The 18,150-nt window shown below is 47.9% G+C and overlaps 1 protein-coding gene and 1 pseudogene across 1 annotated transcript in view; both read right to left on the bottom strand.

Moving 5' to 3' along the window:
- Positions 1-2,176: 2,176 nt before the first annotated feature.
- Positions 2,177-11,613, bottom strand: LOC105888318 (annotated as a pseudogene).
- A 5,516-nt stretch (positions 11,614-17,129) lies between these two features.
- SPATA31E1 (SPATA31 subfamily E member 1) overlaps positions 17,130-18,150 on the bottom strand; it is a 6,656-nt gene continuing 5,635 nt past the window's right edge. The window contains exon 5 of the mRNA XM_023508811.1: positions 17,130-17,981. Within this exon, the coding sequence (XP_023364579.1) occupies positions 17,130-17,981 (852 nt within the window). The remainder of the gene's footprint in view (positions 17,982-18,150) is intronic.

The raw sequence follows: 18,150 nt of genomic DNA, 5'->3' as shown, positions 1-18,150 counted from the left end.
CCGGGCTGGGGATTCGAACCCGCCACCTTAGGTGTACGTGGCTGGCGCCTTAGCCGGTTGAGCTATAGGCACCGAGCCTGCCTGACCTTTTTAAACTAATCTAATTACATATTGCACATTACCAAAGTGTACTATCCCACTGTATAAACATATAAGCATTTACTTCCTGCTATTGTTTTTATTCATTAATAAAATCAATTTCAAAAATATAAAAATCATTTTTAAAAAAATAATCAAAATCTTTTAGTGAGTTACTCACACCTATTGATATGACTACCTACAACACAAAAATGTCATAACCTGCCTTTCTTCAACATTTCCTTTAATTGGAAAAAGAGAAAACAATGTTGTTTTTCTTTTTAAGTTTGAGACAAAGGCTTGGAATAACCAATTTATTTACAAGATGATCTCAGGAAGTGAATGGGAAAGTGAGACAGGAAAGAATAGTCAATTAAGCAATTATGTATGGTTCATCACTCTGGCAAACTGAGGCTCAAGACCACTGGGAATTCTTAGAAAGGTGCTGCATGACATCTACATTGTTCTACTGGGGTTCAAAGTAAGCTGGTGTGTTTTTATACCAACTCCTTCCCCTCACTGGTGGATGGATTTTCTTGGGAACATTAATCATCATATGCTTCCGGCCTTTTTCAGACATGTAGGCAAAAAGACATGTTTGGCCAGAAAATTCCCTTAAGTAGAAGACATGACGATTCCTTAGCACATAGACAGTCTCTGAAGGCAACCTCTGAAGTAGGCTGAGTGCATGTGGACAGAGTTTTTTTTGAAAACTTATTTGTCAGAATTCGTTCACTTTCTAAAGTAATAATCTTTCAAAATGCAAACTATACAATACGATTCCACTTGAGGATTTTCAATAACTGTTGCTGAGTAGCTTGAATTAAAATAACTTACTTAGTATAGTATCTGTACAATTTAAGAATTAGAGCAAATCTACCTCTGTAATATCCTCAAAGCCATACATTTACCAGAAATACCTCATCTCTCTCTCCTTGCCATTCTTTAAAGTTACTCCTTCACATTTTTCATTAATTCCTTGCTTTGCTCTTTCAATAAACAAGTCTTTATTGAGTACTTACTATACTAAGTGCTGGAGTTATAAAGATCTGTACAATTTATTCTTCTGAAGCTGAAAGATCAAGATGGGAGGCAAATATAGAAATGATTAAGACACTAATGTACATTTAATGAAAACGTGAAATGTAGACGAGGAAAACAAAGACAAATGATTAATCCCATCCATATTTTGGAGAAGACTTCAGAAAACATTTGAAATGGATTCATTCCCAACTCTCTGCCATTATAAATCTTACTCTCCCCTCTGGCGCTGCTCTTCCCCGACTGCTTTCCTAGATAAGCTTCTATTCATCCTTCATTACACAAGCTAACAAGTCATGTTTTCATAAGATGTTCCTATTTCAGACACCATTTCTCATTTCTCTGTGTTTCAGTTTTATATTATGGCATAAATGATCATTCCATAATGTTTAAATAAGATTGGCAAAGTGACTTCCAAGAATAACAACTAAGTGGGTGCAGAGAGGTGAAGAAAAGGAGACAAATAACTGTTTAGAATTGTCCAAACTATCATTGATTGTATGAGTAAAGGAAACTATGATTTCTATGTAACATATTGTTGATGCTCAGGACCTCAGTATATACATTTGTTAAATGTTATTAAGTATCTGCTAGGAACAGACTAATACTCTACTTTGAGAATAATAGTAACAATTTAACAGAATCAGAGAGATATGGTTTAATTTAGGATCTTAGCAAGCTATTCAACTAATTTAACTTGCTACACTTTTAATTAGTAAAACAGAGATATTTAAGCCTACTTCATCGAATTTTTTTTATTTCTGTAAATTCGTTCACTACTTTAAACTTTAACTGTTCAGCAATTACAGGAAATTTTTTTAATCAAAGAGAAAAACGTTTACATTTCAAATACAAAAGAAAATTAAAAATTATTCTTGGTTGATTTTAAAAACCCTACCGCTTACATGTTTATGATTTTTTTTTACCATTATATCTACTCAACACATGCGTCCCGTATACTTAGTAAGCATTTATTTGCTCTTACATTTTCTGTGTCAGCTTAACTTTGTCGTGTAGCTTCTTTAAAAAGCTATCTGAATTTGTCCAAGGAAAAGTCTCACGTTTTCTGGAAGACCAGTGCTGCTACACTGTTTCCGGATCTGCCTCCAAAGATGAACGTGGGTGTTGGAAGCTCTTTGAAAAATTCAGATCCTTCGCTGAATTCATTAAGCAGCCCTTCCTTGGTCCAATTGCATGAGGTTATTAGAAAAAAGCCTTTTACTCTCAACACTCTGGAGAGAGATCTCCCATATTGCTCTCCTCTTCTCAGCTGCATTGTCAGGATTAAGGCTTATGGCATCAGAAGTCCCTTTGTCAATACAAATATGAAATCCAGACAGCTTTGTGGAAGGATTCAAAAAGTCTTCTACCTTCAATCTAATGTTAGATAAACCTTTTTCTATAATACTTCCAGAAAGCTGAATTGCAGGAGGAGAGGAATCAATTCCAATAATATTAGGGAAACCAACTTTTCCAAGTTCAACCAGGAAAACAGCATTTCCAGTTCCAATATCAAGCACTGAAGCTTCCAATGAAATCTTGTGTTTCCACATCCATCTTATTAATCAATTCATACTCTCTTCTCCAAACCAGATTTTTCCTGTATATCCAAGTTAGCAGTTCTCTCTCACATACAGCATCCCAATGCTCGCGGGTCCCCAAGGCCGAGGGGACAAAACCATCATCCCAGGGACTGCCCTCAGCAGACTGCACTGCCACTGCAGCGCCACCACCACCATCTGACCTTCATCAAATTTTAAAGACTGACTTATATGATTCTTTAAAGCACCCACAATTGTATGTTTAATATAATAAAGTTTTGATAAAGGTTACCTCCTCTGTCATCTGTTTGGGTTTTTTAAGAAAAGGCTTTTCGGGCAGCAGCTGTGGCTCAAAGGAGTAGGGCACTGGCCCCATATGCCGGAGGTGGCAGGTTCAAACCCAGCCCTGGCCAACAATTGCCAAAAAAAAAAGAAAAAAAAAAAAAAAAAAAGGCTTTTCCTTTAAGTAAAAATAATATTAAAAAGCAAGAGACAAATTTCTGGATCCAAAATAGTAGTATAGAGGCAAGCTGGCTTTACACCCACCACTCTCCCCACAGAATACCCAAAACAAATATACAGCACTGAGATCATCATAAGAAATATTCCAGAACTCAAATATGAGAATAAAACAGTTCTCAGAGCCACAGAGAAGTGAAAGATATCTGAGCAGTTAGTACGAGGATCATACTTTCTCATTCATGATGCCCCTCACCCCAAAGGTGCCCAGCACCAAGTATATCGAAAAATTCCCTCCCCCTCAAAAAATAATAAATAATAAAGAAGAAAGAAAAATTCCCCACAACTTAGTTTCTACATGGGAAAAAGTGAGGTTGAAGTGAACAATCATCTTTACGACCACCTTAGATTCCCTAACAAGAGAACTGTTGCTTCCCAGACCACAAGAAGCATAGAAAGTGGCTGAAAAGGGAAATAGCCCTGAGCACAGCCAGAGATAAAGTAGAAGGTAGGACCACTTTCTCCAGCCCTAGAACTTTCCTCTATGACTTAACCAAATATGTTACTAAGTCAAAGTGACCGCTGAACAGTACTACATTGTAGGACACTTATTCTGCATGTCCCCTGGGCAGAATGCCTAGTCAGCCTTACCACACTACTGAGATATCCTTTTTGGTACCATCCACATTGGAGATGGGTGGCATCCTGATAGCTGACTAAAACCATCCTCATTTGCTTCTACTTCATCAGCTGCTTCATGCACTTTTATGCTGGTCTGTACTTCAGTCAGCATCACTTAGAAAACTGCCTCTGAGTCAGGTCATTACCTCATCATCCACTGCAACAAAACCTTCATAAGCTACTCCTTTAAATTCTGCCATAGGAGATAGACTGTCTAATGGGGCCAAAACATTATGCTCTTGGGTTGTGACAAATTCAACTTTCTTGAAATACTTATATATCATTTATAGTTGAACTTTAATCCAAGCAGAAGTGACCTAGAGGACAATACCCAGAGGATTAACTGATGCAGCCAATGAAGTCACTTCCACAGGCAGACCACAGGTTTGTACTTTAGTAATGACCTATAGTAGGAGCTATAACAGCACCACTGCATTCCAGCCTGGGCTACAGAGGCAGAGACCTTGTCTCTACAAAAAAAAAAAAAACACCCTGTTTTTCCAAGTTTAAATCAGGTTCTATAAACTAAAAATACAGTTTCATACTACTGTAAATAGAACCAGTTGGTTCCCTTGGACTAAAGTCCCAAGCCTTTTTCATAGCTCCAAATAAGTTAAGCTACTTCTCCTCCCAGTATAAACCCAAAGCATCGTGCCTCTCACTGTCATCACATTTGTTTCCTTCTCTTTATAGCCAGGTTTCCACCACATATTAGACAGTTAAAAGTTTACAGATTATTTTTAGGCATGCTGGCATGCAACTGTAGTTACAACAACTCAAGAAGCTGAGGCAAAAGAATTGCTTGAATCCAGGAGTCTGAGTCTACAGCACTATGATTGTGCCTGTAAATAGTCATAGCAATCTAGGCAAAATAACAAGACCCCATCTCCAAAAAAAAAAAAGTTTACAGATGATAAATTTCATTCAGGAGCTGTCCTTAGGGGCAAATGTCTATTGATAGTGGGAAACAAAAACAAACAAACAAACAACAAAACACATCTGTGAAACAGGACTACTCTTATCTAAAAGTAAGACATAAATCCTAAATATAAATTTTAACAGCACTCCTATTACATATATGATTAGCTGATGATACTTTGGCAGGTATCTTACAACCCATGATAATCTCTCAGAGGAAAGTACAGGTGTGTTTGAATTGCATACAAGGGAGAGTAAACTACAAGCAGCTACTGAGCCAGGCACAATGGGGTGTGCCTATAATCCCAGCTACTAAGGAGTCTGAGGCAGGAGAGACATTTGCGCCCAGGAGCTCAAGACTTCCCTGAGCAACATGGCCAGACCTTTTCTCCTAAACTAACAAACAAAAAGAAAAGAAACAAAGAAAAACAAGCATGAAAAAGATTGTACTGAAACTGAAATCATATTGGTTTGCAAACCTACCCTCCTTCTCATGATCCCCACCCCATTTTCCAAGTCAAAAATATGAGCATTTTTCTTGACCCTTCCCCATCCAATCCTAGCCTTTATATCCAGTTTCCAACCCTCACCTATTTAACCTGCAAAATCTTTCTTTCCTCCACCATGCCTTACCTTCTTCAGCTCTTATCTGAGCTATTCCAACTGTCTCAGATCCATGTTCTTTCTTCCAATTCTCCTCCCTCAATAATCCATCCCAGAAACTGTCCAAAGTCATTGTCCTAAAAACACAAATACTTACTTCCTGGTCCTCAAACTACCTCTCTTCCATTTTAGTGCCCTTGGAATCTGGCACTGAACCTGATACAAAAGAAGCTCAAATATGTGCTGAAGTAAAGAAAGAGGAAACCTAGGCTCACATACAAAACACATAAGTGGGTTTAGTGCCTGTCTAGTATCTTTACAGAAATTATTTGACCCTATACATATTTTGAAGTAAGATAAAGTACAAAAGGGAATGTGGTGGAAATATACACGTCCACACACACAAGGGAAAACCATTCGGGCTTAAGTTAATAAAAGTCTGACATTCAAATACTACATAGTCTACTCTTGTGGAATCTAAGTAAACTCATCTGAGAAATGCAAATCAAAAGCACAATGAGATATCCCTTTATTCCTCAATATTTTGAAATAAAATAAAATACAAAAGAAACTGTATTGGATATATGTGGACACACATACACAATGGAATATTATTCAAGAAGAAAATATAAAATATTATCATTTCCAGCACATGGATGGCCCTGGAGGACACTGTGAAGTAGAAGCCAGGCCCTGAAAAAACAAACATCACATGGTATCACTCTTGTGCTATACAAAAATATTGATCTCCTAGAAGTTGAAAGAATACTGTTTCCCAGAGGATGAGGAGGGACGAGACGGAGAGTGGAAAGATAGGCCATGACCAGAAAGCTACAAGCAGATAAGAGGAATAAATTCAAGTGTTCTACAGTATAGTAGGGTGACTAGAAAGGACATTATTATTTTGTATTTTTACAACAGCTAGAACAGAGAATTTTGAATGTTTGCATGGCAAAGAAATATTAAGTGCCTGAGGTAATACATATGCTAGATGTCCCAAATTGATCACTACACAATGTAGTATGTACATGTATCAAAATGTCCCACTCTACCACCAACATAGAGTACACTTATATGTGTCAAAATCTTTACAAAAAAGAAACACATACAGACAATACAAAATTCATACAAGTATGGATCTACAGGAAGCCTTAAATATCCAAAGAGATCCTGAGAAACAGAAACAATCTTGGAAGTATCACACTCACCAATTTCAAATTCCCCTGCAAAACAAGAGAAATCCAAACTATATGGTCATTCATCAAAGCAGAAACATAGGCAGGGGACTAGGGAGCCATAAATACACACAAACACACACATATGTATAAATATACCTGTAGGTGGATATTTAATTCATTTTTGAATAGGGAACCAAGAAGGCTCAAGGTGGAATAAACTGTTTAAAGAAATGGTTTTGAGAAAACGGGAGATCCATAAACAAATGAATAAATAGAACCCTTGTAATACACAACACACACACACACAAAAAAAAAATCACCTCAAAATGGATTAAATATCTAAACACAAGACTGGAAACTATAAAACTCTGGAAAGAAAACAGGGAGAATATATATTCAGGGTGACATCACTCTATGCTTCCAGGTTGCAAAAAGAACGGAAAATAGAGATGCCAAAGAGGGTGACAGGAGAGGAGAGCAAAGGAGAAAGGGTGAGAACATTAGGGGATGCAAAGAAGGGAGGGAAGGAGACAACACTGACAAAACCACTGTGTTCTGGAAATACTGTTTTTATTAAACACCAACATCAAAGGCAAAAAAAGAAAGAAAAGCCAGAATGACCAAGTCTGACCACATCACACTGAAAAGCTTCTGTACAACAAAGGAAACAATCAACTAAATGAGAAATTATCCTACAAATTATCAGAGCATACATGGAAATCCTCTAACTGATAAGAGGTTGTTATCAAAAATACACAATCAAGTAACATTCTGAAGTAGTCAAAAACTAAATAACGTAGGAAAAAGAAGAAAATATCTGACTAGATATCGAGCCTAACAAAACATAAAATTGGCCAACTGGCAAAAAATAATAGGTCCTCAACATCCTAAAAATCAAAATAACAATGAGATATCACTTCACATTTCCTAAGGGGGCTACTTTTGAATGGAAAAAAAATCAAAGGTACGTACTTATCTTGTGTACAAGGTGGCTTCTGTAGATGGCAGTGCCGGTGTTCTGGTGTTCTGGACGAGCAGGAAGATGATCTCCTGGAAGCCCAGCCAGCGCTCCAGCCGGCTCATGTGAAGGACTTCTGGGGAAGAAGTCCAGGTTCACCAGTGACCCTGGAGACAGCCCGGGCCAGACTTAACTCCAGGTCCAGGTCCCAGGGATAGTCCAGGATGAGCCTGAAGCTCACTGCAGGGGAGGGGACCCTAGAGCCTGGGAGGCTGGAGGCACTAGTGGACCTGCCCCCACTTGCTGCCCATGTTCAGGCCCACCTATTCTTCACCCAGGCCACACACAGCAGCATGGAGCCAGCCCTCTGAGACTTCCTTATAGCTGCTCCCCGCCTGGCCTGGCTCTCTAGCCTGACACTGGCTCAGCTCCCGTCTGGCCAACACTACACTACCTGTTCTGCCAACCTACACCATCCCATTGCCCTCAGAGCCAAGGATGCTAAGCTATGTACAATCCATTCAAAATACAAATAACGGATGCTAAAATCCATGTGCAACCATAAAATGCCCTGCATATCCAATGCAAAGCATGCACACTAACAAACTTGGAGGCATCTCCTACAACATAGGCAGAGCATTCAAGCAACACAAAGAAATAAATGACACCTTGCAAGGATGACCTGCCTTTCCCCATTCTCTGGCTAAAAACAGTGGTGGTGGCTGCAGGAGCTGGAGTTATCAGCCACCTCTGTCCCGGCCCAGGGTCCTCCTCACAGTGTGAGTGCGTCAGCAGCATCCATACCCCCCACCTGGCACAACATCCCTCTGCTCAGTGCCCCACACAACCTAAGGCAGGTGAGAACACTAAGGAGTCCCTCACCAACAAGATCCCTACCACGGAGAAACTAAGGTGCTCCTCTGAGGTCATCTGCTTGAGTCAGCCAAGCTTCAGTGGTGGCTGAGTTTGCCCAGGGTCTGACCTTATCTCAGTGTGGACCTCAAGGTTTGAAATTGGTCTTCCCAATCACTTCTCAGCCTTTTGGCTAAGATCAAGTGAAATTACACTGTTCCAGCCCACCATCAGCTACTACTTCCCAGCACTAGTGGGTAGGGCGGGGCTGGGAGACCCTGTACCTAACGCCCTGTGGTGGTGGCTCCCTACAAGGCCCCAACATATCTCAGGGCTTCAGCTCCATATTCAGCCACAGCTCACCTGAGCACACAAGTAGCTCCCACTCCCAGAGGCAAAGAGACACATGCCAGTGTGCCCATAGGCACACCCAGTCACACACACATGCAGATGTGTTCAGACTTACACATACGCACACGCTAAGGGGCTGCCAAGGGGAGACACCCAGAACAGAAGGGTAGAAAGACAGAGGAGGTGCTAAAGGTGCCTCACTCTTGCCTGCAGGCGTACCTGCCCTCAGCCTCCCTCAGCACATGAGCATGTGGGCACAGGAGTGGGTTTGTTAAAGCCCCCAGCATGTGCTAAGCTGGAAGACCACAGCAGGCATGCTGCATGCATGTGTGTGTGCAGCCCTGGGCATGCAGGCAGGGGTGAGGACAGGCATATACACTCTCATAGTCCATGCGTGTGGGGGGTGGGTGCGTTGCCGTCTCCTCTGACCTCCGCCCTGGGGAGGCAGCACAGGGACACCCCTGTCTCTAACACCCTGTTAATGATGTCAACACTCCCATTCATCCTGCTGGAGCCTGATCTCAGGGAGACAGGAGGTTCCGGCTGAGTTGGGGCGGGGGAGAGTGAGGCAGCGGTGGAGGCGGCCCGACACCCCCACCCGGTACCCACGTTTCTGTAAACTCTGCTCTAATGAGCCAGGGCGCCCCGAGGCCAGACGCCACCCTTCAGCCCGCGGCGCCCACCCCTGGTCCTGGTCCAGCCTCAGGGACCCTGGAACCACCACCCCGGGTCCCTCTGTGGCCGTTAACGTTCCACTGCAACTTTTCCCGCTGCCACCTACTCTGTCCTCCCGGCTGGGCGCCCACGGCCCCAGCCTGGCGCAGCCCTGCGGTGGCCCTCCCGGCCGCCCAGAACCACTCCTCTGCCTCGGCAGCTCGGAGGGGCCCCGGTCCCGGGGATGGGGCGAATGGAACCCCACGCCGGCGGGGCGCCGACGCGACCACTCACCGCCGGTGGACTCCCTCTTCACAGTAAGAGTGGGGCGCGTGGACCCAAAGTCGCTTCCGGGCAGGCTCCCGTCTCCCAGAAGCCGTGTCCGCACCGAGGCGCCGCCGCTCTTGCCGGCAGCTGGGTCGGCTCTGCTCCGCTGGCTCGCGCAGGGTTCCGGCCGCCTGCGCGTAGAGAGAGGGCAGCAGCGCCAGCCGGCAGGTGAACTGCGAGTGTTTTCCCGGCTCACGTGATTTCACGCGCCGGGTCCTCCGTGGGGGCGGGGCCGGTTAGGCGGGGCCAGAGGGGAAGGGCTGGCGGGGCGGGGCTGACGGGGGCCCCGCGGAGCCAGAGGCTCAGCTGCAGCTGCTCTAGCGCCAAGCGGACCTAGGCAGAGGCGGCGCACTCCTGACCAGGCTGGGGCCCTTGCAGGTGGCAGTTAAGGATGGCCAGCCGGATGGGAGCGGGTGGGGGCGCAGACTCGAGGGCGGAGGGCGGAGGGCGGCTCGTGGCCCAGGACCTACGAGGGCTTTGTCCCGAGGTAGGGGGCATGGGAGGGGTGCTCCAGGCCTCTGTCTGGCCTTTCCCCTTCTTTGCCTCACTAAATTCTGGAGCCCCTCGCCCACTGCAGCAGCCCTTTGCTGGCGTGGGACTACCTCTATTTTTCAGTAAGTGAAAGGAGGTTCAGCGCTTAAGAAAGTCCCAGGAGTGCTCATATGTGCGCCATTCTCTGCACCGTCCCTGGGAGGGGACCCAGGACTGATCTTACCCTTACCCCGCAGGTGCCACCCTCTGCCCCCTTCCGCCACCTCTTCCCTTCTGTGGACCTGGGCCTCCAAGCCCACCTGCTTGGTGTCCCCCACCTTTCACCAAGCCAGCCCCAGCCGCACAAACACACGCAGGGGTATCCCAGCTCCTTTTCTGGCTGGGACGATCAACCCAGCCTCACAGATGAGCTCCTGCTGCATCGTGGGGTCTGTAGACCACTGCCAGGCTGGCATCCCCAAGGCTTTCCTGAACACAGAGGAGCACTGGGAGCCAGGTCAGCCCTGGCCTTCTCAAGCCCACTCTGGTGAGAAGACCATGTGGATGAGGGACAGGCTTGTAGAGCTGGTGCCAGTCTGTGACCTACGGATGCAGGTGGGCCAGCCTCATGCCAGACCCCAGCTCCTCCCTGTGGTTGCAGTGTCCTGGCTGAGGGTTTGTTAGCCTCGTCTGGGATGTGAAGCAGAGAGACCTGGTGACTTGGTAGCACTGTGTACTCTGCCTCCTCCCAGACAAAGCCCTGACCATGGAGGGGTTGCTAAGGGAGATGAGCAGAGCTGACCGCTAATGGCCCACCTGCCTTGGCCAGGAAAGTGGGACTTCCTAGAACTCCAGCTCCCATCTGAGTGTGGGATGGCAGGCAGCCTGGTAGGGTAGTGCTCATGCTGGATTGGCCCTCTGGCCTGGTGTGAAGGCTGCACTGCCCACACATGTCTGGCTGCTGTTCTATGGCCCTGACCACCCCTCTGCCTGCTTTATCCCTGCCACCCTTGTTCAGCCTTGGTTTTCTGGGCCATTGTGGAGCACACTCAATTCCCAGGGACATGGGAGATAAGATGGAGCCCAGAACCCCCAGCCATTCTGTCCCTGGCCACTGAAGGGAGAGGGTGTACACCTAAGCCCCTCATGGCTCAGTTAGTCTGAGTACAGAACTGGTGTGGGCCAGGCCCCAGTTGTAGGCTGCCCTGTGCCTGCAGTGAGGCCTTGAGAGGACACTTTCCTGCTGATTGGGCATGGGAGCTTTCATGATCAGTGACCCAGAGCTGCCCTCAACAGCTGGATCACCATGGTTGTAATCTCACCCCTCCTGGAACAGCAGGGGCACAGGGTGGCATGGGAGGAAATGGGGAGCCAGGGCTTATCTGGCTGTTTCTGGCTGTTCTAGGCCAGAGCCTGGGCCTCACCTGCCCACAGGTCTGTAGGGTAGGAGCAGGGCCAAGGCCTGCAGAGGGAGCTGGTGGCACTGGTGTCCTGTGCCCATAGTCAGCACCTTGGTCAGCACCCTTGCAGTGGAAAGCTGAGCCCGACCCCTAGTTATTGGCTGGGGTGGGTAGGTTGGGGCCAGACTAAGGGGGATCTTGGGGGAGTGAGGGTGCGCAGCATGGGGGATGGAGAACTCTCTGTGCAGGTGGCCATGGAGGCATCACCCCCAGGACCCAACAGGCAAAGAAAGGTGGGCAACAGGCAGCAGGCAAGAGCAGAAGGGAGGGCTAGACAGGGCCAGAGCCTCAGGTCAAGGGGCACAGCCTGCTCTATGGGATGACCAAGAGACCCTGTGGGTAGAGCCTGGCCATCACTACCCCTTTCATAAGGTCTGCACCACTCAGTTTCTGGGAAGTCCCGGCCAGAGTACTGAGAGGACAGGCCACTTGGCTGTGTAGATCTCAGCTCCCAGGTTTTTTGGGACATGTGGCCCTGAAAATCAGGAGTGAACTGGAGACTGGACAGACCTGTCATTTCCTGCTTGGGTTGGGCCACAGGGCTACACCAGCCTCTGCCTGAATTGGTCCCCAGCCCCACACCAAATAAACTTAGGGCATAGCCTCCTGCCAGCCCTCCCAAACCGCAAGTGCTTGAGGGAGGCCTGGTGTTGCCACAGGGCCCCTGACATCCCAGTCACAACCAGGACTCAAAGTCCATAACCAATGTGTGAAGCCTGGAAGGGCGCCACCTGACTATGTGACCTGGCCCAGCCCTGAGACTCTCTGCGTTGGCTGCAATGTATGGCCAAGGCAGACACTGATGCCTCTAGGCATGGTTAGTTGGTAATTGTCCCTCTGGTGTCCACTTCTCCTATCTCCTAAAAGGACTAATGGGGCCCTATCATAGTAGTGCAAGATTCTCACTCAGACCTCCAGCAGAACCCAGCTGTGATAAGGGGACCTTTCACTGTGGCCCTATCATAGCAGTGCAGGATTCTCACTCAGACCTCCGTAGAACCCAGCTGTGGCAAGGGGACTTTTCACTGTGGCCAGTCCTGGGCTGGCAGGTACATGGCTCAGCCTCCTGGAAGGTCACTGCTTCTGAGGGGTTGGGGAGGCTTGTTTCCTTCCTGGAAGGTCTGACCTGTCATGGCTTTGCTCAGCTGTCTCTGTGTGGTCCACAGGAGCATCCAGGTCCTCAGTACCTTCCTGGGAAGGGTGGGGGAGCAGGGGAATGATCTTTGGTGCACACATCCTGGACCACTTAAGGAAAGTGTGAGGAGAGACCAGACAAGGCTCGAAGGTCATGTGGTAAATGTATGCCTGCTGCACGAGCATGCCAATGTGACCGGCCCTTCCTTGCACTCTGAGTGGACAGCTGTGGATGTTATCCCAGTGCCAGGGAGCTGAGGGATGCCAGCCTGTCATCTCTCACCACAGAGGCAGCTGGGTGACTGAGGCCTGAGAGGACTCTGCCAGGGCTACTGAGTGTGTCGTCTCATTTAGTCTCATGACACCACTGCCACCACCCATTTTCTAGATGGGAAACAGAGATCTGGGAAGGGCCATATCTGGACCCATGTCCTGGCAGCCCCTTCTTGGACACTCATTGGAAGCCCTTGTTTCCTCCAGAAGCTTCTTACCCTCCCCCAGCCTCAGGGCTGCAGAGTGTGTCCTGGCCTTTCCTCAGCAGCTCTATGCCTCTCAAGGACTCCCACTCTGACAAGTCTACAACTAAACTCAAGAATATAGTAGCCCAGCAGATGAATTAATTTTGTAGCCTTGCCTTTGACATTTTTTATTTTACTTGTATGTTGCCTAGAAAGTATTAAAGGATTGATGAGTGCCTCTCCATATCCAGTCTTATCTGACCTAAAACATTTAATTGTCTGTAAGTCCTTTTGGCTTTTATGTCCTCTTGGCCACAGGGATCCTACCAAGGGCCTGAGTGGACCCAAGGCATGTAGCCACACCACCCCAGCATGATGGGATAAAATCAAGAGTTTGGCCATTGATGCTGCCTCTGGCAGATCTTAGCCAAAAAAAAGAGAATTTGAACTAAAATAAAATGTTAAGCTCCCCAGGTGACTGAATGGATCCCCTCTTATCCAAGAGGACCCTGGAAATGCCCCAAAGTTCAGTTGCTGGCCATGAGAAGGGAGACCAGACCTGCCTCATCATGTTCCCCTCCCTTCTTGAAGATGTCCTTTGTAACTCTGTAACAGGCCTATGGCTGGCAAGACAAAGCTTCAATCACACCTGCAGGTCATCAGTTTGCTTAACAAATTACTTGAGTCTGGGTATTTGTCTAGTGGCTCTCTTTGATTAGGAGGCCCTTATCTTAAAACATTCTAAGCCTTTAGGCAAAGTTTCATTTTTTTAACCAATTACAAATCAAAGAATCTTTAAACCCACATGTAACCTATAAGTCTCTGCTTTGAGATTTTCCACCTTTGGGGGCTAAACCAATATGTGCCTTCCGTGTATTTATTGATTCATGAGTTTACCTGTAATTCCTGTCAGGTATTCCCTGAAGAGTGCCGGTACCTGCTTAATCTGTACTAGTTTTGCTGAGCACTCTAGCCTGGCACTGTGTCTTGGTGAGAATGGTCATTCTTTATATTGAAATCATAGAAAAAAATCACGTAAAAAAACAATGGGTAACCCCACTACAGGAGTCCACTTCCTCATGGCTTGTTGGGCATGGCTCTGGTGGGGCCACTGTCCTCACCTCAAACATGGCTCAAATAAACCTCTTTTTTTTGTTGTTTTTTTTAAAACAGTCTCACACCGTCATCCTGGGTAGAGTGTTATGGCATCATAGCTCAAACTCTTGGGCTCAAGCGATCCTCTTGGCTCAGCCTCCTGAGTAGCTGGGACTATAGGCATTGCCACAACGCCCGGCTAGTTTTTCTATTTTTAGTTAAAGACAGATCTTGCTCTTGCTCGAGCTGGTCTGGAACTCCTGAGCTCTGGCGATCTTCTCACCTTGGCCTCCCACAGTGCTAGGATTACAGACATGAGCCACTATTCCAGTGTCAAATAAACCTCTTCAAATTGTTTTACAGACTTTGGGTTGTTTCCCATTGACAGTGAGTTAGGTGAGGTTATCAGAGGTTACTGGGAAAGGCACTCATGGGACCTTCTTACAGGCAAAGTCTGCCCCGGTCTGCACTTGTCTGCACCTGTCTGCCTGGGGAGTTGCCTTAAACCCCTTCCCAGTGAGTTTGCAAAACCCTCACACGCCATTGTATGTTACAGTGAAACAAACCGAGCACAACCTGTGCCTTTGTCAGGCGCCTTCCCACAACTCACATGTCCTTAATGATATTACAGTTCTCCACTAGGCAAGGAGTCTTAGTATCACGATTAGCTAAGGGGAACTGTAGGACAGGCAGGGCAGCTCTAAAGCAGTCAGGGCTGATCTGAGCTGGCTGCCTCAAGAAAAGAGAGTGCTGAGGCACCCCGAAGAATGCCGGTACCTGCTTAATCTGTACTAGTTTTGCTGAGCACTCTAGCCTGGCACTGTGTCTTGGTGAGAATGGACATTCTTTATATTGAAATCATAGAAAAGTTATTAACTCACAGTTTTTCAGGAAGGAATAAATCAATCTTTTTCTCTCCTATCTCTTGCCAGCAGCCCCCCCACCCTCCATGGATCTCTGTTTTCTCAAGGCACTGAGGAGCCAGAAGACCAAAAGGAAAAATAAAATCCTCTCTTTACATTTCCCCAGCTCCTTTGTCTTTTAGAATTTGTTCCCACAGCCTCAAGTGATTCCTGTGCAGGAGCAACAATAGAGTATGACCCATTAGGCCTAGGGATTAGAAACACCTGGAAAAATGTCTGTCTTCATCTTTGCTGGAGGAAAACCAGCCACAGCAATCACACGCACAATTCCTTGTGAATCCAGCTGCAGTTATCTTTTTCATTCTCCCTTAAATTCAGCAACTGCTTGACCTCAACTGTGGGCTTCTTTCTTTCCTTGGGGTGCTGCCAGCTCCCTGCTCTCTGCTCTTTTCCTCTCTCACCTCTCCCTCTCTCTAGGATGAAATAAAGTCTCTACTGTTGTATCCTAATCGTAACCTAGAGAAATTTTCTCCTCCCACAGATGTAGAACACCTGCTGAGCTTCCCAACCCTATCACTGCCCCTTGCTGCCCCCTAGGCTGCCTGACCAGGAGGAGGCAGGAGCGGCCCCAGGAGCGGCCCCAGGAGCGGCCCTGGGCCTGTGCCCAACTCTCCAACCTGTGCCCTGTGCCCTGACCTTCTACCTCAGCAGCCCTTCCATCACCCAACTCTCTCCAGCCTGAAGCCCCAGAGGGAACCCTCTGGAGAAAGGATCCTGCCCATCTGCCTTGGCCTCTTGGCATCCAAAATGGCCCAGAAGGGAAAACTTGTGCTGGAGGGAGCTTGAATGCAGTACCCAACTCTGCCGACTCTACTGGGAGCTGTGACCACCCAGCCCTCATGTGTCTCCCTCCATCACCTCCTCTCCTACACCCCAGGATAACCAAAGATTCACTGTGGACCACGGCTAGCCCTCCCTCCAAGTGCCGTACCCAGGTGTAGCACTGGGACACATGCCTGTAATGGTCACGGTGGTGCCCCACCCTGTGTCCACTCTTCCTTTCTGTAGAGTTCCATAGGGTTGGCGGCAGGGTGCTCACCTGTGCTGTGGGCAAAGTCGCTTTTCCGTGTGAGGGCTTTGTGTTCCCTGGTCCCACTCTCCATGTGGGAGCTTCTTACCTATTCCCCTAGGCCACTGGGGGAACACTTAGAGCCCCCCTCCACTCTGCCACCTTACTCGATTCTGAGTCATAGTTTCCCCACACATGCCACCCTCCTCTTGTGTGCCGTGGCCAGATGGCTCCATGCTCAGGTCACACCAGATGGGAAGGTGGAGGTCCTGAAGGGAGGCTGCTGTCACCAAGGCTGAGCCCAAAGGGGCCAGCAGGGCCCATCTGGCCCTAGCCTCCAGCAGGCTGGGAGGGGGCTCAGGCAGGATGGTCTGTTTCTGGGGTCAGGGAGCTCTCCCTTTCCGAGAACCCCAGGCCAGTGCTCCCAGCCCTGGAAGTTCCAGGTCCTTTTCAAGGCAGTGGGGCTGCTGGGCTCCCACATTTCTGGAGCCCAAGGGGAATTTCCAGCCCTCATCACAAAGCTCTGGGCAGAGAGAAAGGAAGGGGGTGACTCAGGTCCTTGGTTGGGGTCTCCCTAGGGTTTGCCAGCCCTGACAGTCCCAAGGCTCTCTATAGTGAGTCATGAAACCAGGTGCAGTGAAGCCCCTGCAGTAAGGGTAGGTCTGCAAGCCCGTCACGCCCGTCCCTTCCAGAGGCCATTGTCAGGGAGAGTGGATGCTGATCCCTTCCCTGACCCCAGCACCCCACAGACAGAAGCCACCACCTCTGATGAGAAAAGGCACTTCTATTGGGAAGAAATACATGTTCTAGTAGCAAGATGTACTAACATGAGCAAAACAGGTTTTCTCTGCATCTCTCCAGTTTTTTCTGGGAGAAAAACCTTTTCCACCAGGGAAGGTATGAGAAGCATGATGAGGTTGACCAGACAAGCATGTTGGCTAATAGTGAGGGTGGTTCAAGGCTCTTGCCACCCTTAGCCCATGCTGGCAGGGACTGGCTGAGGGCACAGGCTCCCTGGGATGGGAGGCCAAATAGCTGTCTCTGTCTCGGACCCACCTGTTCTCAACAGAACGGCAGTGGCCCATGGGGGTGGCATGGTGACTGTAGGCCTTCTCTTCCAATACTCTCCTTTGCTCTGGCTGGGAGGGACCCCAGGGGTGGCAGGAATGCCCACCCACTGGGGCTCGGATTTCCTCTTTGTGGTGATTGAAATCTTGACCATGTCCTTGACAAAGCCCCAGTTTGTCCACTAGGATCTGTGTGACAAGTGAAACAATTGCCTGGACTTGAGGAGCACTGCTGGACAACCTTCCTGTGGCTGTCCCCCGGCTCTGGGCAGTGACTGATTTAGGCTTGCCCTTCTGCAGGGGATCTTCCTGCCTTCTGCCTTTTTCACTGGGGTCAAGACCCCACAGGCCATGACTGACTGTTTTCTGCTGTTTGGAGCAGCTTTTTAGAGGTTTCTGTCCTTTCTCTGGAAGGAACTGAAAGTGTTTGCTCCAGGTTTCTCCCATCTCCCTGAACTGGGCAGGGTGGCTTAGCCCACTAGCTTGGGAGGCCCTGGGTACTGCAGACCTTGGTTTCTGCTCCCCTGCTTTGGGCCTCCCATAGCGCTCTCTCTTGTCAAGAGGCCCAAACATCTTGTTGTGACTCTTCCATGAGGCCTTGATTTTGAGACTCCTGGGCACCTGCTGCCCCTGGCTACTGCCTCCCTTCCATGTGGGGTCACATAGCCCCTGAGAAGCTGATGTGTCTGTATTGAACACATTCTGGGAACCAGACAGAGGGTCCTGGGAACTGGATGGAGGTGCCTGAGAACAGGACAGAGAAGCCTGGGAACTGGACAGAGGGGCCTGGGAGTTGGATGGAGAGGCCTGGGAGTTGGGTGGAGTGGCCTGGGAGTTGGGTGGAGTGGCCAGGGAGTTGGGTGGAGTGGCCTGGGAGTTGGGTGGAGTGGCC

Source organism: Otolemur garnettii, unplaced genomic scaffold (genome assembly GCF_000181295.1).
Source record: "Otolemur garnettii isolate 467f Iridium unplaced genomic scaffold, OtoGar3 scaffold00277, whole genome shotgun sequence".
Taxonomy (NCBI): domain Eukaryota; kingdom Metazoa; phylum Chordata; class Mammalia; order Primates; family Galagidae; genus Otolemur; species Otolemur garnettii.
The sequence above is the reverse complement of the archived record's forward strand: the minus strand, read 5'-3'. Positions and strand labels throughout refer to the sequence as shown.